The sequence below is a fragment of the Salmo trutta genome, chromosome 29 (assembly GCF_901001165.1).
Source record: "Salmo trutta chromosome 29, fSalTru1.1, whole genome shotgun sequence".
NCBI classification, from domain to species: domain Eukaryota; kingdom Metazoa; phylum Chordata; class Actinopteri; order Salmoniformes; family Salmonidae; genus Salmo; species Salmo trutta.
In genome coordinates, this window is record NC_042985.1 from 30,770,399 (window position 1) to 30,795,823 (window position 25,425).

The window sequence follows — 25,425 nt, forward strand, 5'->3', positions numbered from 1 at the left end:
TGTACCAAAACAGCTTTTTAGTACAGATCATATGGAAATTATCCTGATTTCTTTGGGTGATGTTTATTGAAAATGCTACAAAATGTTTATCAGCATGTTTACTTTAAGTCATGTCATTTTGAGTTAGATATTATTTGAATTTAAATAAATTGATTTGCATTTATTCGATCAACATTGTATAAGTGCTGTGAATATCTTGAGTAATAGTAATGTTATACTCAACATATAATGGTATGAGAATATTCAGAGATAAATGTAGGCCCTTTAACGGTGTGACTTTACAGCCGCTAAGCATTCACACTCAAAACACAAGATAAGGCATCTGAATCGTTTTGTTTATTTCACTGAATTTATAAATGTTTCATTTATGTTCGGTATTCATTGTTGTACCATTCATATAAATGTTTCCGTGTGTACACTGGCATCCATGAGATGAATAAGGTACATTTTATGTGAAAGGACTCATGAACACCAACATGTGAAGATCATAGGAGAAAGTCAAATTGGGTGTCAAATGAAAGCTAAGAGTCTATATATATATATTGTTTAACCATTTTACCATCCTAGAAATTAGGAATAAGCAAGTGCTTTGATTTTCTGGAAAAGGGGGCTTAGAAAACATCTACCAGAAAAAGCCTTAAAAAGGTATCAGAATACATCAAAACACAATAATGTTGATGTAAAGACCCCTGCCAACTAATATCAACACATATTTTGTTTTGGAGAAATGTTTCTGCCTTCTGTAAGTTTAAGAAACATTGCCTTGTGCCTTGAAATAGTAGTCACAAATCACAGTTTGGACAGCACAGTAGAGTATAGTTCAGTACTGTACAGTAGAGTACAGTTTAGTACAGTAGAGCATACTACAGTGAGTACACTAGAATGTACTGTCCTGTACATAACTCTACTGTACTGATTTGTACTCTACTGTGCTGTATTGTACTCTACTGTGCTGTATTGTGCTGTACTGTATTGTACTCTACTGTGCTGTATTGTACTCTACTGTGCTGTGCTCTACTGTGCTGTATTGTACTCTACTCTGCTGTATTATACTGTGCTGTATTGTGCTCTACTGTGCTGTATTGTACTCTACTGTGCTGTATTGTACTCTACTGTGCTCTGCTGTACTTTGATGTCTAAACTTGTGAAACAAAGACATCTATGATTGGTTCAGATTTAATTTGGTCTTGTTTGGGGGCAGAGCTCATTAAAATAATATCCAGTGTGTAGAATAATACCCAAATATGCAAAAGAAGATATTGCATATGTAAACCTTTCTGTACCTATTTAGGATACATCACCTTGAAGAGAATGACATTCATATCCATAATTATGCATTTCTGTGTAGTACAGATCACGGACCCGTTGAATTGCCCATAACTGTACAAAACATCAACATCTCTCATCATTTAGATTCAAAACATTCTTACAATTCATTCACTCACATTTGATTACGCCCTCCTCATGAATATAATGGTATTATCGCAAAAATAAAAGCTATTATAGAGAAAATTGTGCAAAATTAACATGTTTCTGGACAGTCACAAAACATGTCACAAAACAAATGAAAACCATACATTAATTACATCTTTATGATAAAGTGCATGTTATTAAGATATCCCCCACAGATATCTCACCTAGTCCAATGAGACAGCTTGAGTAATATGATTTAAATGATGCTGGGAATAGCTGGCGACTACTAGATACCATAAGGTAGCTACAGTTATGTTCATTATTTAGACACAGTGAAAAAAATTGAAACAATTCCTCTTCCAGAATTGCATTTTTTTTTCTTATGTTTTTTTTACCTGAAGTTAAATGCCGATTAAATCCCTCTCTCCATAGTAAAGTTAAAGAAAGGGGCACTGGTTGTCTTTTCAAAATAGTTTAAGGAGGTGGGGTTGGGGGTGTAGTCACAAGGTGAATGGGGGGGGTAGCTCCGCCTTTCTCCCCCTGGGAAGGTGAGTGCTCCCTCTGAAAAAGCAGAGTCACTCCTTTCCTGAAGCGCTGGTCTCTCACGCTGTATATTATCACATTACAGCAGCTGTTCCCAGTCAGGATCCAGAAGGCTACAAAGGAGAAGTTGCACCAGGTGAAGCCCACCACGTTGCCCAGCACAAACACAGCGATGGGGGTGAAGGAAGCCGTGAAGGCAAACGTCAGAATGCTGATCGTCTTGGCAGCCTTGATGTCAGAGAAGGAGGGTCTATGTTGGCAGCCGCCTCCCCCTCCCTCGACCCCCACATTCCCCTCTGACATGAGCTTACGTTTGCGTGTGTAGCGGCGGATGCTGGTGAAGGACAGGATGTTGAATACCAGGGTGCCGCCCAGCAGCGTAAAGTCAAACACGGGGAACAGCAGGAGGATGTTGGCGTCAGAGGGCAGAGTGACTCCGTCCCACAGGGGGACGTAGTTACACATCCGGCTGCACTCACTGTACTCCAGTGTGAAGTTGTTGCTGAGGATGAGGGGGGCCAGGGCCAGGAGGTAACTGCCTGCCCAGGAGAAGAGGATGAGGAACAGGGTGCGTCTCCGTGTCACCAGGTGGTCCTTATGCAGGGGCCATAAGATGGCCACACAGCGCTCTACCGTCATCAGGAATATAGTACTGATGGAGACAAACGTACAGCCAGCGAAGACCGGACCAATCAGCATGCAGGGTTGCCAGGGTCCCACCAGGCCCCCCATGGAGGGGTCAGTGCCCCCCTGGTACCAGACAGGAGGGGAACTGGTCACCATTAGAGAGATCTCAGTGTAGACAGAGAAAGGAACCACCAGCACTCCAACCATCATGTCCGCTATGGCCAGAGAGACTGTCAGGAGAGAAAGGTCATTCACAGTTCACACTCAACCACATACGGTACAAATCCCTGGGTTCTAAAAGAGGATTTTACATTCAATTCCATGGAAAACAAATCTACAGTGCTGCGTGGAAATGGTTTTGCATCCTTTGAGGCAATGCACAAAGGAATCCCTGATTGTGACTGAACAGCACTGAGGACTGATTTAGTTCACTGCTAAACAACAAGCACCGACCGTCTTAATTAATCCTGCCAATATAACCAATACAGGGTGGCAGGTAGCCTGGCGGTTAAGAGTATTGGGCCAGTAACCGAAAGGTCTCTGGTTTGAATCCCTGAGCTGACTAGGTGAAAAAGCTGCCGATGTGCCCTTGAACAAGGCACTTAACCATAATTGCTCCTGTAAGTCGCTCTGGATAAGAGTATCTGCTAAACTACTAAAAAGTTAAATGTACCCAGCAGGCAACATAAACAAACATGCGACTCTAGAAACAGAACATTAAACCAGAAAGCTGTTTGAATTTAAATTAATTTCACCTTTCAGTGTCAAGAACACCAAAGGTTGTTCTTCTTCCATGTCAGTGAATATATTGCGCCCATGTGTGTAAACATAAGCAACTGACATGTGACTACCATTCTCTCCTATCACAAATCAACAGCATTTCTAGAGAGTAAATGAGCTCATTCTGAATGAACAAGTCTGAATCAGTGAGTTTTTGGTTTTTTTTACCTTTGAGGTATCCCTGTGGTGTGCGGACCTGTCTTGTCTGCATGAAGACGGTGAGCGTGACCACGTTGCCCACCACTATGGCGAAGGCCAGACTGACCATAAACACCACGGCCAGAGTACGGTTCAGCAGGCCACAGCAGCAGAAGGTGCAGAAGGGGGCCAGAGACTTGCCTGACCCCGGCACAACCAGGGCTGCTGCTGTCAGGTTGGGGCACACAATCGCCTGTGTGCCCCATGGAACACTCAGGTTGGCCAGGAGGTCAGTCATGGTCGTCCGGATGAGGCCCAGGACAAACCTCACTACTAGGAGAACTTTGTGCTCCTGGTGCCCATGTGCTGGACTGGGAGATGCTCCTGGAGAAACAAGCAGGAACATTAGAAACTAAGGTAAACCATCAAACCTGTCCAAAGGAAAACTACAAACACTGCTATGTAACACATAGTACAGAGTTGATTTGCATGATAACACTCACATCACCTACTGTGCTATCTAGCTATATGTTTCCTAAAATGACCTACAGGTAACTGCCAAAATAAAGGAAACACTTGAGTAAATGAGGGATACAAAGTTTATTGAAAGCAGATGCTTCCACACAGGTTTGTGTGTGTGTCTCAGTCACCAGATGTCAACCCAATTAAACACTTACGGAAGATTCTGGAGCAGCGCCTGAGACAGCGTTTTCTACCATCATCAACAAAACACCAAATGATGGAATTTCTTGTGGAAGACTGGTGTCGCAACCCTTCAATAGAGTTCCAGACACTTGTAGAATCTATGCCAAGGCACATTGAAGCTGTTCTGGAGGCTCGTGGTGGCCCTATTAAGACGCTTTATGTTGGTGTTTCCTTTATTTTGGCAGTTACCTATACAGTATGTTCTGCAGATGGGCACTGCTACGACACCTCTCAAATCCCCATCAACGGACAACCTCTACTATTACACAACAATAAAGAAAATTGCTTGCTTTTGAGGTGTTGAACATACTGCAAAATGGGCAATCATGATGTATTCAAAGGAAATGACATGGATTGTATACTTCCTTAATCATTGTAGGTACACAGTGTACCCCACAGGTTTATGTATGGTATTTATTGTTGGGAAAGAGCAAGCAAGAATGGCATTTCACTGTACTTGTGTACGTGACAATAGAAACTTGGTGTTGCACTGTACTGTAAATTTGTCATAGGCACATCATATTCAATGCACATCACAATGCTTGATTAGGGAATTTGTGAGATCCGTTGTTTTGTTTCACTGCCATATACAGTCAGGTCCAAAATTATTAGCACCCTTGATAAAAATGAGAAAAAAAGACTAAAATAACAGCCTGGCCTCAAAGACTAGACGTAACATAGTAAATGTACATTTGTACAGTATATGTTATGTTCATTGGCGTAGCGCAGTTTCTCTGGACCCCCAGCAAAGTCGGAGTTTGCCCCCCCTTTCAGATTATGTGGTGCTAGTGTTTCTAGTAGCCTGCAGCTTTGCTTGAATGGATGCATGTTTATTTTTATTTGGTCCTCATTTTCTCATGTTAAGTCTAACGTTTATGTTTCATGAAGCTATAGGCCTACGGTGTCGCAATGCTGCTATTTCGAATGCTGGCTGGCGGCAATAATGTATTTACTTGTTCAGTAATTAGAGTGGAAAATTCAAACATTTCAGATTGTAAAATAAATGTGATGCAACAGCATACTAAATCAGTACCCCAAATATTTTTTTAGAATATACAACTTTGCTGTAGGCCTATAGCCTACGAGCCATCTTTGCACTCTCTCACAGTATGGATAGAAAGTTTGTGCTCCATAAAACCAGTCTATTAATGCCAAATAATCAGTCCACTGTCAAAGCAATAGCTTACTAGGGCTCATTTCATTATGCAGACAATGCAGTCTAGCCTACTAGCATATCTATGGCTATATACAGTATTTAGCTGGTAGCCTATTTATATTACACATTGGAACTCGGGATAGCTGTCGGGGCTATCAGTCTCATCACTCATAGGCTTTTACCAGTGTACACAGAAGGGGGGGTGGTCACTTTCATAAGCGCCGCTGGGTCACTGACAGTCATCAGCTGGGTTTTCTGGGAGAAGAGGACGACCGGTACTCTCTCTAGAGGAACTGTCACTGTTCTTGAGGGGAGGAAGAAGAGGAGAAGCAAGGCCACTGTCATTGCCAGGCCCGGGCAGTGAGATCTCTGTGGGGACTGGGAAGCTTTAGTGTTAGCTGCTGCATGATTAGGCCTACTAGCTTCCACCTGCGATGGTGTTTCGTCAGTCGAGGACGAGGTGGTAGCTATGCTGACATGGTTATCTTCTGTAATTTGGCACGAGCTTGATCAGATAAAGCTTTTTTTGTGGAGTTTTTGTTCACCACTTGATCTTGCCTTTTGTTTATCCATCTTGAACAACTCACTCACTGATTCACCTGTCACTGAGAAATAGGCTAATTATGAAACATGAAAACTATATTGTCTGACTCAGCTACTACGCATGTTGGTTGGACAACACGAACACTTCGCTCGCTACATGTGAAAATTAAAAAGGATGGTTAGGATACTTAGCATGTTAGCTAACCCTTCCCTAACCACTAGCCCAGGGGTTCTCAAACTTTTTTGTGATAGCAAATTCATCAGTGACCCCCTCATAATCAGAACACAACTCGAGTGAGATAAAAAAAATATCATACAAGGAGTTTTACCATGATTTCGTGTGCAAGGCCGGACAAACCAAGTCTCGGGCCCTGGGAATGAACATTTTAAAGGTCTGCCTCTTGGAGGGGAAAAAAATGCTAATTTCCTGCAATTCTACACATTTTGTCATGGGGCAGAGAAATGTTTCTTGTTGCAGCTATAACGCTAATATCCTGCAGTTCTACACATGTTGTCATGAGGCAGAGAGAAAACGACTGTGTAACGAAGACGCTGTGAGTTGAGAAGCAGGTGAAACGTTTAATAAAACAACAAACGAGACAACATAACAGTAGCATCTTTGCATGTACACAGGATCAATACTGACTGGGGAAGGAACCTAAGGGAGGGCCAGATATAGGGGTGGTAATAAGTAAGGTAATGGAGTCCAGGTTTGCCTCATGACAACGTGCAGGTGCTCGTAATGATTGATGCCAGGTGTGCGTAATGATGGATCCCAGGACCGGCGGTTAGTATACCGGCGACGTCGAACACCGGAGGGGAGGAGCGGGAGCAGACGTGACAGACTGCCACCTCTCATTGAAGCCATGGAAGTTCAAGGCCGACCGCACCACTGCAGGCATTGTTAGCAGAAAACAGGATCCCCCATAATAGTGAAATAAATAAATAGAAAGTCAATCATGGTACCAATAAATGCTTCTAATACACCAGATGTATGTCCTTGAACCGATTATGTTTAAATCTCATTTAAAAAGCATTTTTGAAAAGGTCTGTTTGAGATACAAGTTTGAGGTGGCTTTTTTAAAGTATTTCTTTTCCAATTAATGCTTCGGCCACAAATACGAGTATAGTCAAAATTATTTGGGTATGAGTTAACAGAACATTAACTTTTAAAAGTTTGATTTTCACTGGACAATTACTTTAAATTACAGCGCATTTATGTAAAAAAAATATAGTATTGAAGTATTGAGATGGAAAATGTAGAATAGGTGGAGTACTGTGGATACCAATAGGCTCATGTTGCCCAAGGTTTAATAACAAATTGTAGATGAATAATATTACATTGTATTGTATTACACCCTCTAAACTTCCATGGATCCCTGGGGCAAAATGTGTTTTTTCAGTTGTTGGATCCCCCCGCTCCCTTTTGCCCTCAGAACAACCTCAATGCGTTGGAGCATGGACTCTACAAGGTGTCGAAAGCATTCCACAGGGATGCTGGCCCATGTTGACTCAAATGCTTCCCACAGTTGTGTCAAGTTGGCTGGATGTCCTTTTGTCTTGCCCATTTACCTTCTGAATGACACACATACACAATACATGTCTCAATTGTCTCAAGGCTTAAAAAAACTTCTTTAACCTGTCTCCTCTCTTTCATCTACACGGATGGAAGTGGATTTAACAGGTGACATCAATAAGGGATCATATCTTTCTCCTGAATCCCCTGTTTTCAATACAGGTATAACGACACTGAGCTTTTTTTCGAAAATGTTTTATGAGGTTGGAGAACACATTGGGAGGGATCTTGAAACTTTGCCGCAAGTGGATCTTTTAGCAAGACAATAACCCCAAGCACACATCAAAATCCACAAAGAAATGGTTCACTGACCACAAAATAAACATTTTGAAATGGCCGTCTCAGGATTTGATCCCCATTGAAAACCTGTGGTTTGAACTGAAGAGGGCAGTCCATAAACACAGACGAAGGATATCAAGGATCTGGAAATATTCTGTATGGAGGAGTGGTCTAAGATCCGTCCCAATGTGTTCTCCAATCATCATAAAAAAAAGTGTTTAAGGCTGTGTTGTTATCCTCGCAAGGGGAGGATGCTAGAGTATTAAAAACAGGGGTGCCAATCATTTTGATAATTTTTTATTACTTGTTTAACAAAATCTCTTCCTCTGAGCACTTGCATTAGTATAAAATAATATAATTTTCCCTTTTTTGCATTCAAATACTGTAGAATTAGTAGTATTTGTATTATATATTTTATATAGTATTTTTTGCTCATCTTTCTCAAGGGTGCCAATAATTTGGGACTTGACTGTATGTAATCAAATAGTCCATATTTCAGAGGTACCTTTTGTATGAGGTAAGATGTTCCTTCTAAATCTTGTTATTGCGTAACATTTTTATGCTTGTCTTTGAAACGAATAGTCCAAGAGTACCAAATGTTCAGAACCAGATTTTGGTTTCAGCTGACAACTACATACCTTTGCCTTTCAATCTCCCGTACAATATCCCCTTGACTGGTGTGCATGAAGATATCAAGAGAGACAGACATCTAGCAAGAAAAAGTCAATTGGAGGGAACACTGACAGATCAGCGCAACAAGACCATGGATTTTTACACTGGCTGCAGTGAGCAGAAAGCAAGAAAACTCAATTAAAAAATGTGAATGTGGAAATGCGTAAAATAACATTGTGAATCCGACTGAGTGAAAACAATTCACAATTCTCCTACATTTACAGTCCTAGTTATCATTGCCCAAAACAAAGGGAATCATTTCAAACATCTCACACATTTTTGCTTATTGTGTCCATTGACTAGAATTAATATATATTTGGGTTAAAAGACCAATTCAGTGGAAAAACAAAATGGGGTAAAAATAGCCCAGCCCAGTTAATATTGACTGCAGCTGCAGCTCTTCAGGCAGCAGCATTCCCACTTCATCTTACGTTAGGGACACAGATCAAGGGTTCTCCAGGGACTGACAGTATTATTCAAGCTAATTACATCCAGTTTATTTGGGGTGTCAGGTAGCCTAGTGCCTAGTGGTTAGCGCATTGGGCCAGTAACCGAAAGGTTGCTGGATCGAATCCCTGAGCTGACAAGGTAATAAACTGTCATTCTGCCCTAAATAAGGCAGTTAACCCACTGTTCCCTGGTAGGCTGTCATTATAAATAAGAATTTGTTCTTAACTGACTTGCCTAGTCAAAATAAAAGGTTAAATTGACAGCACCTTGTCTCTGCAAGCCAGGTAGGAAGGTTAGTTCACCTCACAAACCAGAGTCAATTTTTTTGTTGTTTGATTAACATTGAGGATGAGTGCCATGGGAACTAGTGCCATGGGATCTATCGGTATGGCCCAGCAGGACCAGCCTAAGTGACAGGCCTCACATGTTTAATATAATGCACACAAAATAATGGAGCCCTTAACCTTCACAGCACATTCAACGTTTTCTTTTTCTCTCCATGCAATCCTCGAACGCAGACGTATGTGTGTGTGCAACAGGCTGAATGAAGCTAATGAATCCAACATGGACAGAGAGGCTGCATTGTTTTGTTCATCATGAACCATGCCTATAGACCAATCACCATGACTAATTAGCTCAACTAAGAGCAGCAATTTACTCTACAGGCCATAATGGGAGGTGGAAGCTCAACTTGCAATATTTAATGCTCTTATATAATGACACATAACCAGTGGTGTAAAGTACTCAAGTAAAAATACTTTAAAGTACTACTTAAGTCATTTTCTGGGGGTATCTGTACTTTACTATTTATATTTGACAACTTTTACTTTTACTTTGCTACCTTCCTAAAGAAAATAATGTACTTTTTACTCCATACATTTTCCCTGACACCCAGAAGTACTTGTTATGTTTCGAATGCTTAGCAAGACAGGAAAAAGGTCAAATTCACACACTTATCAAGAGAACATCCCTGGTCATCCCTTCTAACTCTGGCAGACTCACTAATCACAAATGCGTTGTTTTTAAATGATGTTCGAGTGTTGGAGTGTGCCCCTGGCTATCTGTAAAAAAAGGCAATAAAAAAATGGTGCTGTCTGGTTTGTTTAATATAAGGAATGTGAAATGATTTATACTTGTACTTTTAATACTTAAGTATATTTTAACAATTACATTTACTTTTGATATTTAACCAAATACTTTTAGACTTTTACTTTCCCTTTTACTTGAGTAATTTTCTATTAAAGGTATTTTTACTTTTACTCAAGGATGACAATTCAGTACTTTTTTCCACCACTGCACATAACTGAGATTTATAGCTGGTAAGATCCCTGAGTGGACCAATTCAAAACTGTGGGGATATAGAAAATCTGATTACAGCTATTATTACAAATTAAACTGAGCCTTACACTGTGCATTCCATCTCAATTATATGAGGATTAAGCACGACTAAGACTTGAAATCAAAATGCTGAACAAAAGAAAAAAAGCATTTTGTTTGATGGCATACAGATTTATCTTTTAAGCTTCGGGAGGTACAAGATCTGTACCCTTGTTAAACGTCTTTGGTTGTAACTAAAGTGGAGATGACAGGCGGAAATGTCCCCTGTGTGCCCATAGCAATGCCTGAGGCTGTGGGGGACACTGTCACAACAAATACCCAACTGATCCTCACAGCAAGACATGACTTCATGCGCACAATCTTTTAGTTTTACAACAAAACAAATCTCACAAACTCCAAACCAATGCAAATGACAAAAGAGAAGCAGTATAACAATAGACTAACAAATGCCCTTGATACAAATTAAAATGGATATACAGGCGTCTGTGCAAAGTAAAATGCCTAAGTGGTAGGCAGAAGTGTGTGGTGAACGTTTGAGGAGCAGTGGTAGCTAGCTGGGTAAGGAGGGCTGACTGACCACGGGGCTCATGAAGCTTGTGTTTGTCATGCATGCAGTGGATGTGTGTTTGTTTGTGTGAGGAGAGCCGTGGCGATCTCCTTGGGTGAGAGGCGAGGCGTAGGGAAGGCTGTTGGATTAGGGGCTAGGTCAGGGCTCCCACCCTGGAGCAGGAATAATGGACTGGCCATCTCTACTCGATGTCCCCCCAAGCCAGGGCTGTCTTTACTGTCATGGCCTAGCTGTACTAGAACACAGCAGTGACTCCTTCATCTCTCTCACACTCCCTCGCCTCCTTATCTCTTTTCTACCCTTCTCCAAAGTCCACTCAATCTATGACGACTCCCCCATACTGCATATCTCTTCCCAGCCTTCTCTTTCCACACCTTCTCTCATCTACCTCTTACTTTCTCTATCAATCCCTTTTATTTTGCTGTTACAGGATGTGTGAAGAGCACTGTGAAAGGCGCTTTATTCCTGAATCTAACTATCCGTTGATCTATAGGTGACTCCTCGCTTGCTCTGTTGATCTTTGTTGTGTTTGTTAACCATGCACAGTAGTCTCATTGTTCTACTCCCTGTCAATATACTGTGGTCTCAATCACACTCATCTAATGAACAGGCACCCCACCCAGAGCACGTCACTCCATCAACTGTCCTGCTGTCTGCAGCTCTAGGGAGAGCCAGCAGCACAGGACTTAGTGAACAAAAGCAACACATATTGTGAGTGTGACTGTATCTGTGTGTACGGTATGAGAGAGGGGAAAGAAGAGCGATACAGAGACACAGAACGTCATTGGTCTCTACACTCAATCATAAAAGTTCACTTTCCAAAGCACATCTTTGATTTTTGTTTTTTACCTGGAAGCCATATCAAATATATCTCAGATTATAAGTAAATGCATAGTAACAGCTCATTACCACAATTAAACTAAACAACACAGCCTCTGTCGACACATCATCTGGCTTCAGACAGAAGCTGTTGAATATTTTTTCACCGCAAACATAACACACAGTCTGCAAGCGCATGAAATATACATAACTCGGCATCTAGTAGATATTCAGTTTTCCCGATTATAAACAGATAGAAATGCCATGCACCACAAGTGATTCATTTCAATAAAAAGGCTTACTTCAAGTCTAGCAACCCAAACACTATAATTTCAATACAACATGCAGTTGATCACACGTACAGTATATAAACAATCAAGAGAATCTCACCTGCATTGTCACTGCACTTGTTAAAAGTCCACCTTTAGTGCCTGCAATATTGTGGAGAAGTATATGGTCCAATGGTCATTGATGCCCTTTTCGGAGTAAATCCGGCTGATAGGAGACAGGAAATGTATAGTCCTTGTATCACGCTGCCTCCACAGAATTCGTACACCTACAGTAGACAGAGAAGCACTGCGTCACTGTACTGTCTTTCTTGCATTCTTTATTTACTTCACTCTCTGTGTTTCAGCCTTCTCTATCTGTCTGTCTCTCTCTCTCTCTCACTCTCAACCTCTTTTGCTTTCTCTCTCTCTCTCTAGTAGTCTCTGAGTCTCTCTCACATGAGCACGCTTTCTCGCTCTTCCACAATTACAGCTGCAAGCTACAGTCCACACAGAGCAGCTTCTCTCTCCCAGTCTCTTTCCCCCAAACTCTCCCTCCCCCTTCTGTCTCTCACCACTCCAAGCGACTTATATGCCCTATGTCTTGTGCGCTCTCTACACTCATAAAAAAGGTGCTATCTGTCCCCATAAGAGAACCATTTGACTAACCTTTTTTGGTTTCAAGTAGAACACTTTTGGTTCCTGATAGAAACTTTTGGGGTTCCATGTAGAACCATTTCCACAGAGGGTTCTACATGGAACTAGTGCTGAGCGATAAGTGTTTTTTGAGCTCGATTCGGTTTTGGGTTCGATTATTAAAAAATAATGATGTTTTTTTATTTTGTTTACGATAATTTTTTTAAACATTAAATGCATTATGAAATAATGGCATTCAAATGATTTTAGAGCTTTTTAATTGAAATTCTAAAGCCAACAACAGTGAACATTCACATTCAATTATTTCTGTCAGGTCCACATTGGGTAGACATCAATAGAAAAATAGGAAATTACTATGAAATAATACAATATTTCAGTTGTGTATATTACTTCGTTTTATTTGATGGCTTTATTATTTTTAATTCCTTAAAGTCATCCTCTCATCTCTGCTCAGGCAGTAGCAGTTAGCCAGACAAAGTTATCTCTGCGCACCCTGTACTGTACTGTCTTTAGTCATCCTATTCAGCTAGGCAAGCCTGCCTAAGTATGTTGCAGAGCTGTCTGACAAAATAATTTGACTAGCTCTTCAAAGTAGATAACCAACCTGGACTGGGGGGGTAGATGTAACTTAGTAAACGAAATCTGGGACACTTCAATTATACTGAACAAAAATATAAATGTAATGTGCAACAATTTCAAAGATTTTACTGAGTTACAGTTCATATAAGGAAATCAGTCAATTTAAATAAATTCATTAGACCCTAATCTATGGATTTCACATGACTGGGAATACAGATATGCATCTGTTGGTCACAGATACGTAAAACAATATTGGCCTCATTATGGGCCTCAGAATATTGTCACGGTATTTATGTGCATTCAAATTGCCATCGATAAAAATGTGTTCGTTGTCTGTATTTTATGCCTACCCATACCATAACCCCACTGCCACCATGGGGCACTATGTTCACAACGTTGACATCAGCAAACCTCTCGCCCACACAACGCCATACACGTGATCTGCGGTTGAGAGGTCGGTTGGTCGTACTGCCAAATTCTTTAAAGCAACGTTGGAGGTGGCTTCTGGTAGAGAAATTAACATTAAATTATCTGGCAACAGCTTTGGTGGACATTCTTGCAGTCAGCATGCCAATTGCATGGTCCCTCAAAACTTGAGACATCTGTGGCATTGTGTTGTGTGACAAAACTGCACATTTTAGAGTGGCCCTTTATTGTCCCCCAGCACAAGGTGCACCTGTGTAATGATCATGCTGTTTATTCAGCTTCTTGATATGCCACACCTGTCAGGTGGATGGATTATCTTGGCAAAAGAGAAATGCTCACTAACAAGGATGTAAACAAAATGTGAGAGAAATAAGCTTTTTGTGCGTATGGAACATTTCTGGGATATTTTATTTCAGCTCATGAAACATGGGACCAACACTTTACATGTTGAGTTTATATTTTTGTTCAATGTAGTATGATGTTACGAATTACAATTTGTATGATATGTTGCTAATTGCAATTTGTACAATATGTTATGAATTGCAAATAATGCAATATGTTATGAATTTGCAAAACTTCAAATTTGTTGTGGCTAACGTTAGCTAGGTGGCTAACACTAACGTTAACTAGGTGGCTAACGTTAGCTAAGCTAGAGGATAGGGTTAGGGGTTATTGTTAGGGTTAAGGTTAGGGTTGAGGTTAGGAGTTTGGTTAAAGGGATAAGGTTAGGGGAAGGTTTAGCTAACATGCCAAGTAGTTGCAAAGTAGCTAAAAAGTAGTTGCTAATTAGCAAAAATGTTAAAGTTGTACATGATGAGATTCAAATACACAACCTTTGGGTTGGTAGACCCAACCACCCACCCAACTTTTGTTTTTGCCATAATTAACCTTCTGTCTTATGTAACCATACCAAACATAACACATCATACTAATTTGGAGGTCCCGGATTTACATTTACTATGTTACGTCTAGTCTATGAGAACAGGCTGAGATAACTCATACTTTCACAAACTGTCTCTATCCCTCTCTCATTGTTGTGTTGTGTACATCTCCTATGTGGTTTATGCGGTCTGTGTGTATCTAACCTAAAGTAGCAGGCGTAAAAGTTTATCTCTGTCCGAGCTGGAAAGAACAGCCAGCTTGCAGTGGTGCAAAATGTACTCAATAGTCATAGTTGAGTAAAAGTAAAGAATAGATCCTTAATAGAAAATGACTCTAGTAGTAGTGGAAGTCACCCAGTAAAATACAACTTCAGTAATTAGATTTGTATTTTTATTTAACTAGGAAAGTCAGTTAAGAACAAATATTTATTATTTACAATGACGGCCTACCCTGGTCAAAACCGGACGACGCTGGGCCAATTGTGCGCCACCCTATGGGACTCTCAATCACGGCCGGATGTGATACAGCCTGGATTCAAACCAGGGACTGAAGTGACACCTCTTGCACTGAGATGCAGTGCCTTAGACAGCTGCGCCACTCGGGAATAAAAGTCTAAAAGTATTTGGTTTTAAATATACTTAAGTACCAAAAATAAATGGAATTGCTAAAGTAAAAATAATTTCAAAATACTTATATTAAGCAAACCAGATGGCACAATGTTCCGTGTGTGGATAGCAAGAAAGACATCTGCCTCACCTGCCCTGAATGACGGGTTGCCACTGGCTAGTACACATGATTCAATTATTTTGGATAAGATCTAGAATATTTGTATTTGTCAAAAGGGCAGTTGAGCATCGTGTCACCAGAATAAGACCCTCGATATTTATTGGAAAGGAGCACCAAGCTCATCAGCACTTTCAACACTGTGAAATTCATCATAATATACTTAATCTTTTGCCTAAGAAACATGGTTTCCTGAGTAGTAGTGGGAGGGCCACACTCAATATCATCGCGTGACAAGTTTACTTCGATATGATGGAAATGACATAAATATTTGAGCATAAAGGCGTTTCCACCGCCATTTCTCGCATAATTAATTTTACAGACAAAAATATCCCACCGTGTCGAACGAACAAATTAAAAACTTTTGATAAAAACGTGGTTAATGTAGTTAATTACGACATTTCTGCGCTGAACTAGGTTGAATATTTGGTTAATGAAAACTACAACTCCCTTCAGCCCAGTGTCCCACATAGTTCTTGACTTGATTTCTCTCGTGAATGATTTGATTTCTCTCTGGAGAAACGGCGCGTTGGGATCACAGAAATAACGAACTAAATGGAATTCAAGTCATTGAACCCACATCGGTCAATTAATTGTTGAATAACCGGAGAAAAAAAACCGAAATTTCGGTTAATCGCTCAGCACTTGCCCTCTCTCCAGTACTTAATTTTAGCCGGATCCTACTGGAACAGGATCTGGCACCTCTCCGTCTTGAACAGTTTCGTGTTGTCCGGATCCGGTACCTCTTCTGGCATGAAAAATAATTGTCACTTTTTGCAATGTAAAGATTCTAATAAACGTGATCAAAGTTATTTCGAGTTGCCTCTTCTTTAATCCCCCCCATCTCTCACTACAATGAGATTCACTTTCTATTATCTCTCTCTCCCGCTCTCTACTCCGATAGACATGAGCCTGCAACTCTCATCTCTCCAGCATTGCAATTCATAATGTCCTTATAGAGCCGCGCAAAGGGTTGAAATACATTTGCCAAAGTTATGGTTACTGCTGTCTGTTGAGAAATAAATTAAATAGGCCTAGGCTATTGATGGATTCAAGGTCGTTTTCATTGATCTCAGATTCTCAGTTTGTCAGTGTCTAAATTGCCTGTCATTTCGATCATTTTGTGCTTTCAAGACAACTTGGAACTCGAAAAAAAATAAGCCGAATCATGATGTCAGTGATCGTCAGGTCGGAAAGTCGGAGCTCTAGAAGAGGCCAGAGTTCCCCATGTGGAATTTCAAATTGGATGACCATCCAAAACAAATTTTTCCAGTCTGAGCTCGTTTTTTCCCCAATTTCGCAGTTGTCTTGAACGCACTGAAGTCTGAAGTCGTAGATTGCCCAGCTCCGAGTTCCCAGTTGTTTTGAACGCAGCATTAAAAAAGATTGTGCCAAACTCTCCAATCGTAAAATGACGTAGAATTGCATTAAATGCGTTTATAAAAAGGCAAAAAAAATTCTGGACCCTAGGCCACAAACCTTTTTTCCCATGTGGGCAACTTCTGTAAATGCCTCTACTTACTGCTCTATGCCACTACGCAAATGTGATGATATACATGCAATGCAGGTCACCCCCCTCTCGTGCTCACTTGTTCCGGTAACTCCTGATTTACAAATTAGGCACTGTCTAGCTCTTTTTTCTCCCCCAGTCAGTCTTTTTCCAGTAACTCTACAGTCAACAACTCCACAGTCAACAACGTCTAGCCTAGGGGTGTCAAATTCGATTCCCAAGTGTCTGCGGGTTTTTGGTTTTTCCTTTCAATAAAGACCTAGACAACCAGGTGAGGGGAGTTCCTAACTAATTAGTGACCTTAATTAATCTATCAAGTACAAGGGTGGAGGGATAACCTGCAGACTCTTGGCCCTCTGTGGAATGAGTTTGACACGTGACTAACCCTTACCTAGCTCTCTCTCTCTGTGGCTTGTATTCTTTCCCCTGGCTTCCTTGTTTGGGCACTCTCTCCCTCCCCTACTCGCTCTCTCCTCTTCCCCCACTCTCTCTCCTCTTCCCCCTTTCTCTCCTTTCTCCCCCTCTCTACTCTGTTCCTCTCTCATTCTTCCACCCCTGGCAGTGCACTCTTAATCCCCCCGCCAGAGTCCATGCCCTTGTAGAGCAGAGAGCATACGCTGGTGACCGTCAGCCCAGCTCCAGTTGATGAGGTAGCAGCATATTGCTTAGGGGCCCTGGCATGGGTCACATCCTGCCACGGCCCTGCCGCAGCCTTCAGGGAGGCACCATCCTAGTCAACTCCCCCCTCCACTATCACTGCACGTCATGTGTATGCACTGAGCATTCATTGCTGCTTCACCCAATCATAATAACTTATCACAATAAAATAACAACAGCTTGCAGTCAACGGTAGATCCACCTAGCGAGGTAAACACTTCTTCAATCACTAGATGTAATACTGGGGTGGTGAACTATTAATGACTTACCACATAATTGTTAACAATATATAAATGAACGTTATATAAATGCACACACTCAATCTCATAGCAATATAACAAGGTCATTCTTCTTTCCGATTTGGATAATCTGGCAACGTCAAAGCATTCCCCTTAGCATGTCCATGTTTGTCTTGTCTTATAATGCATTTGTGTGGTATGGAGTCCACATACCTACAAATCCAGAAGGCTAAATTAAAATGGCGTGCTGACTGTTAATGGAGTGGGACAAACATATGACTTCACTGTCTGTTGTGGCTTCAAGCTCATGTAATGAATAATGCAACAGTCTCCACCTGTATCAGTGCAGTCAATGGGCCTGACAGTTGCTATTTATATGTATATTTTCAGCACAGTGTCTTCCCTCCACAATCACACTCAGTCAACTTGTCCTTGAATTACACAGACAAGATAGCAAAACAATACCCAGAGAAAAGACAGTTAATTATCCTCTTTTAAAAGCTAATCAGCATGTAGTGACATAGCCTGATGCAAAATAGAAATTCCAGGAGAAAAACTCTCCATGTAACTAAATTATGCTCTGAATGAAAGTAAGCTCACCCATGCAGTTAATTTGACTAATTTTCTGAAATGACTTTTGTTTCTCATGAGGCGATGTAGCTAGCTAATGAGTTTGTCGGTCCACTCCAGCTGAATAATATGTATAGAGATCCTATTAAATAACTATTCTAGTATTCTAATTCATAATTCTATGGTCATATGACCCACAATGAGAGACAACTGGAGAATGCAGCTGATCGGTAGACTACTACGCTGACATCACAATGTCAGACCCGGGAAGCACTGCTCCCATTGCCTTCCCATGCCCTCCGCCCATTTTCTCGGTCAGTCACAGCACCCCACCCACCCTTTTCCCCACCCCTCCCACTTAATGACCCCATACCTCATTATGATCTGCAAAGTCCCTTGGTGTCCTCACCATATTTCTATTTATTTTTAATTGAACCTTTATTTAACTAGGTAAGTCAGTTGAGAGCAAATTCTTATTTACAATGACGTCCTACCAAAAGGCAAAATGCCTCCTGCAGAGACGTGGGCCTGGGATTAAAAATAAAAAATAAATACAATATAAATATAGGACAAAACACACATCAAAACAAGAGAGACAACACAACATATGGTCCCCCACAGCACAGCACAGCACAGCACAGCCCACCCTATCTCTTTAAAGGTACAGCACTCTAGTAAGAATGTACTGTATTTTCAACCACATGGCTGTCAGGTAGAGTCATAGCATCTGTACTGAGAGTGGTGTTATTGATATTTTTGCTACGAGTACTTTACTATGTAGATTCTCCCCTTGTCATTTGTGAATTATTCCATCCTGTCTCAGAAGCACTCTGAAGCAGGGGCGAAAATCTGATATCAACTTTGGAGGGGACAATTACATTACATTTTCTCAAGAGCAATTCCTGAGGGGGACACCAAAAGTAGTGCTGTAACACATAGCCTACATTGTAATATGATAAATGTATATTGAGGAACCATAGAAATAAGGTGTTTGCCGTACTCCTAACTACCGGTACCCAAAACTACACAACTAATCACAACAGCAATACCATTGCCTTTAACAAATCTTAGTTCAGTCACCAGTCACCAGTTTAAGTTGAGAGGGGGGGTATCCATGGCATTTTCCAATTATGTTCCTATTTTACAAGTAAAAAATTTTTAGAAACTTTCATAATGTTGCCAAACAAAGACTCAACAAACTTACCTGACTCCCTGTCTCTGCCAGTCTGTCCCTGCATATCTGTCCCCAACTCTGCTGTCTGTGTGCCATCTGTTGCCTGCTCTGCCTAATGACATCATTGTGAAACATTTCCATTAGAATTTCATTTCTTTCTTATGAACATTTTATCAACTAGTCTTTGAGATATTAGGCTACTAGGGTTTTTACTTTGCGTTTTGGTGTACTGAAAAATACTCTGATGTCCGTCTTTTATTTTTCTGCCATTTTTCTACCTAGCTGGCTGGCTGGCTACACACACACACAGTGTGTAGGTTATTTACAGTAGGAGATGGGCTTCTATCATCTTCTATCATTCTATTTGGGCTTCGATCTAAAAGGTAGCTAGCAAATGTGAAACGGATTAAAATGACAAGAGTTGACAGCTGTATGAGTTCACCATTTACACAACATATGCTGCAACCTTTTGTAATTTTAATAGTTTGTTTCATATTGGCTGGCTTCCAACAATAGCTGAATTTGCAAAGCTAGCGAGCACCAATTCCGTTTCAGTGGTGTTTGCTATAATCTTTGCTACCCGGGTTAAATAAAGGTGAAATAAAATAAATAAATAAAAGTTCCCTTGCGACAATTTAGCTTTTGCAACGAGACCATGAAATATATTTAAGACAATGGTAGAAGAGAGTGTAGTTCTGTTCAGTTTGGACTTCAGTTTATCGCTAACCTTATCGCAGGGACTTTGAAGCACTAACTTACATCATCTGCATGCTGATCTTGGAATAAATTGACGATAGCAAAGATTCCATCTTTGACGAGGCCACATAAATGGAATAGGTACTAGCTAGCTTCATAGTTAATATTTGCGCACTAGCTCTGCATATTCAGCTAGTGTGTGTGCGCGATTGACTGGATTAACCTCACTTCAGTTACGTTCATTGAGTGCCTTTCAGACAGTATATACGACCCCTCTGTTACCTTGCCAACTAAGGAACTGGCAGTGGATCAAAACATTGTGAGGCAAAGGGTGGGGGGGGGGTCGCAATCTTTTGAAACTTAAAAACGCGCTATTAAGTGTCTATAATCAGCACAATTGCTTTCATTGTGTATTATTTATATTATTTAAATTACATAGTTATGTTTCAGTGATATATTGGGGGGGACAAATCATATTTTTCCAAGGATGGGGGGGGGTCGTGTCCCCCCCGTCCCACCCGGGATTTCTGCCCCTGCTCTGAAGTTGCCAATGGTAATCTGCAGTTTGAACCATAACAAAGTTTTAGTAAAGGGATGAGGGATGGCACTGGAGAAATGAAACCACTTTCAAAATTATAGACAGAGTTATGAATGCAAGGACTGACCATCCATGGTATCAAAGTTATAGTTTTAACCATGTTTTTAGGCTATACAGTGTTTGTTGACATTCACATTGTTTACAAACAATGGAGTTAAACAAGATTATATTTTGCATTCTGATGGGGTACGACAGTTAAACTAAGGTCATGAGGCAATACATACATAGATGTATTGAAAAGTTGTTGACAAGCAGCCAGCAGCCAGTCCTCCAGACTGCTGCCTGAGCACCTTTGTCTGCTCACACAAGCTGTGCTCTGCTTTGATACCAACACAGAAATATATAGAAAGTCACTGATTTAAGGCCTTCCCTGTAGCTCAGTTGGTAGAGCATGGTGTTTGCAACACCAGGGTTGTGGGTTCGATTCCCACGGGGGGCCAGCACAGAAAAAATGTATGATATGTATGAAATTGTATGAAATGTATGCATTCACCACTGTAAGTCGCTCTGGATAAGAGCGTCTGCTAAATGACTAAAATGTAAAAATGTAAATGTAATATTTGTAACGAACATCTAACAACAGATGACTCGGTGTCTGTTTGTATGTGGTCTGACAGAGGTTTGAGGATAGGGAAGGTCAAATGCGTAAGCATCATAAATGATTGCACTCTGAAGCAACAAATCTATAAATTAAACTGTTGACAGGATTATATCTTTTCTCCTTGGTGGAGTCAATCAAACTAAAAGACGTCAAGAAAAGTCAAGAAAGTCCACAGCCCACTTGCCTGACTCCTGCTATTCAGAAGAGTAACATTTTTTATTAAGGGTCTGGAAAAACACACTGCACTATTTACATAGATAGAGAGGCTCCTCAATGGGAGCAGCACTTGTGAATACAATTAATTCAACTGAAATACAATGAACTCTTATGACTCAGAGCAATGGATTTGAAATATTCTTTCAAAATAAAATATCAAAGAAATGAATGACGTCCAGAGTTACAAAATTCCTGTAGTTGTCATTCAAGACTATGTGATAACTTGTTGATCTAAGGAGGTTTTGAATGTTATATGATCACATATGACTCAGGCATTTGAGTCACCTGGTTCAAAGGGACAGTTCACCATCCTCTGATTGGCAATCAGTGTGTGGTGTAAACCTTTGTTGATTCCGTATTGAATAGCAGTGATTGAATCAACATGAATAGCTTGAAACATTCATGACTAAGACCTTTGTATAGACAGACATAGCTATCCTGATTTGTGCCGCAGCGAAAATAGAGAGGATGCATAGTACAGTAATGCATAGTACAGCAAAGTGAAAGTGCAACCATACAGAGAACAGCTGAAGAGTAAAGGCTGGTAACAGTGCACCAACTCGTCTCTTTCTCCTGCTTTAAAAACCTTTTACTGCAGAGGACTACATCAGTGTCACACAGAGTGTTTCTTGGTAGTCAAACAAATCTACTTTGAAACAAAAGTACTCCACTCGTAGGAGTGGTTTGTTCATAACCATCCTCCTTTTTGAGGCCACTAGGTCATTTGACTGCAGGAAAGGGCTACAGCTGGAATCCTTAATTGGTGAAACTGCCACATCCGTTTGGGATTACAACAACAAAGAAGTTACTGCAAACAACCAACACTGTTTTTCCCTCTGACATTATTGCATGCGTGATAGAACAGCACAATATGTACTGCAATTTTCTGACGTCGCTGCCGGAGTCTCCTCTCCTCTGTTTCAACAACAAAACAAAAACAATAACAAAAAAGACGCACACACACACACACACACACACACACACACACACACACACACACACACACACACACACACACACACACACACACACACACACAGATTTGGTCCTCAGATCCTCAAGAAGTTCTATAGCTGCACCAATGAGAGCATCTTGACTGGCTGCTTCGCCGTCTGGTATGGCAACTGCACCGCCCTTGACCACAAGGCTCTACAGAGGGTGGTGCGGACAGCCTTGTACTTCTCTGGGGCCGAACTCCATGCCATCCTGGACGTTTATACCAGGCGGTGTCTAAGGAAGGCCCAGGAAATTGCCAAAGACTTCAGCCACCTAAGCGCATGGACTGTTCTCTGTGCTACCGGAGCAACGGGTCTCAGACCAACAGGCTCCAAGATAGCTTCTATCTTGAAAGCAATTCGACTGCTGAATAGCTTCTCAGACTATCTGTACTGACTCTACCTGCACTGGCTATATACACATACACATGTCTCTATCCACACACACAACACACACACATAACACACTCACGCATACTGATGTCACATACACACGCACACACGCCACCACAGACTCACACCCAGCATATGCACTGCTGCTACTTTTCACTCTTATTATTATATTTATATATATTTATTTGACCTTTATTTAACTAGGCAAGTCAGTTAAGAACAAATTCTTATTCACAATGACAGCCTACCCGGCCAAACCCGGATGACACCGGGCCAATTGTGCGCCGCCCTATGGGACTCTCAATCACGGCCGGATGTGATACAGCCTGGATTCAAACCAGGGACTGTAGTGACACCTCTTGCACTGAGATGCAGTGCCTTAGACCGCTGCGCCACTCGGGAGCCCCAGCCTCCTGTACATGTACATATTTACCTCAACTACCACGTATCCCTGCACATTGATATGGTATTGGTACTCCTTGTATATAGCTTCATGCTTGTGTGTTTTATTTCTCACATGCTTTTTTTATCATTTTATCTGAAACTCTACATCTTTGGGAAAGAGCTTGTAAATAAGCATTTCACTGTTGTATTTGGCGCATGTAACAAATAACATTTGATTTGACACACACACACACACACACACACACACACACACACACACACACACACACACACACACACACACACACACACACACACACACACACACACACACACACGTGAAAATGCTAAATGTAATGGCTGCTGGCAGATGGGTGTTTATATCTGTACACGTACCTGTACATCATGTCCTGTCCTGTAGTGTGATACCCAACACAACACACAGGTTCCAGTCTGGAATCACAAGGCCTAAGGACAGTCAGTGGTTGTGAGAGTGTGACATAGAGCCACAATGACGTTACCAGTCTTATGTAACATCAGGCACTAAGAGCATGACAGTTCAGAGACATCAACAGTATTACAGTGCCAGGCAATCCATCCCTCTGTCCTTGCATCAGTCATTGCGTTATGCCAGCCCGCCCACTTGTTTCAGAAACATGAATGAATGATACCGATGAGACCATCTGAGAGACAATCTGCTAACTCGTTAGCCCTGACACAGTTCCTATTAACAATGGCTGTTTTATATGCTGTAATTACACTGATGAGGTACATGATACTGTTCAGCCAGTATCAATCCCTAGATCTACAGCAATATAAGTACACAACAACATACTGTACGTTGTACGCTCACCTCTTTGCTACAAAGCACTGCAGCTGTTTTTCTGTTTGTCAATGAAAGCCTCTCATTTTACATTTAATCGATACTATAGCAAACTAATTTTGCACGGACAAAAAGGAGGATGGCTATGAACAAACTACTCCACTTCAACGAGTGGCCATAAGAATGAGATCGCACACTGATGCATGTCAGAAGGTGCTTTCAACTGGGATGTGGTAGTAGCCCTGTCCTACAGTCAAATGATCTAGTGGCCTCACGGGTGGAGTGATATTCTTATTTTTCATAATTGAATCATTTACAAACATTATTCGATTTTTTTTATGCAGAAAATCCGGTGTTTCTATGTCTAACAGTTTTGTTATATTCAGTATTCTATGACGTATATAAAGTGTAATATTTGGATGCAAACTCAGAATTGAATACATCAGATAATGACCAGATCTCCCAGTAGAAGAAAGTCACATAATACTACAATTTCTTTCCCCAACACCAGCAAATTCTTAAGTTGCAAGGCTGGACTTTTCCTAATGTTGTTGAGAGACAAGAAGCATGGCAAAAGGACAGACTACTTGTTTACTCAACTTTACACTACTAGGCTACCTGTTCTCTCTCCCTCTGTCAACAGCCAAGTGGAATTCACATGATTTCACAAAGCTGGAACTCAGTCAGCTGTATAAGGAAATAAGCAAACAGGAAACCACTCACCCAGAGGCGGTGCTCCTAGTGGCCGGAGACTTTAATGCAGGGAAACTTAAATCAGTTCTACCAAATTTCTATCAACATGTTAAATGTGCATCCAGAGGGAAAAAAATTCTAGATCACCTGTACTCCACACACAGAGACGCATACAAAGCTCTCCCCCGCCCTCCATTTGGTAAATCCGACCACAACTCTGTCCTCCTGATTCCTGCTTATAAGCAAAAATTAAAGCAGGAAGCACTAGTGACTCGGTCAATAAAAAAGTGGTCAGATGAAGCAGATGCTAAACTACAGGACTGTTTTGCTATCACAGACTGGAACATGTTCCGGGATTCTTCCGATGGCATTGAGGAGTACACCACATCAGTCACTGGCTTTATCAATAAGTGCATCAAGGACGTCGTCCCCACAGTAACTGTACGTACATACCCCAACCAGAAGCCATGGATTACAGGCAACATTCGCACTGAGCTAAAGGGTAGAGCTGCCTCTTTCAAGTTGCGGGACTCTAACCCGGAAGCTCACAAGAAATCCTGCTATGCCCTGTGACAAACCATCAAACAGGCAAAGTGTCAATACAGGGCTAAGATTGAATCATATTACACTGGCTCCGATGCTCATCTTATGTGGCAGGGCTTGCAAACTATTACAG

General features: G+C 41.1%; 1 protein-coding gene across 4 annotated transcripts; it reads right to left on the reverse strand.

Moving 5' to 3' along the window:
• Positions 1-1,327: 1,327 nt before the first annotated feature.
• Positions 1,328-23,686, reverse strand: LOC115167364 (trace amine-associated receptor 13c-like). Of its 4 annotated transcripts, none has more exons than XM_029721737.1 (4): positions 23,630-23,686; positions 11,998-12,163; positions 3,532-3,885; positions 1,328-2,813 (listed from the first exon to the last, which is right to left on the reverse strand). In XM_029721737.1, exons 3-4 carry the CDS (start codon positions 3,797-3,799, stop codon positions 1,888-1,890), a joined length of 1,194 nt encoding a protein of 397 aa, XP_029577597.1. In that variant the 5' UTR covers positions 3,800-3,885; positions 11,998-12,163; positions 23,630-23,686; the 3' UTR covers positions 1,328-1,887. The 4 variants fall into 4 exon arrangements, with proteins under 4 accessions (XP_029577597.1, XP_029577596.1, XP_029577598.1 ...); XM_029721736.1 differs by lacking the exon at positions 23,630-23,686 and adding an exon at positions 16,680-16,718; XM_029721738.1 differs by lacking the exon at positions 23,630-23,686 and adding an exon at positions 12,543-12,580.
• Between the last annotated feature and the right edge of the window lie 1,739 nt (positions 23,687-25,425).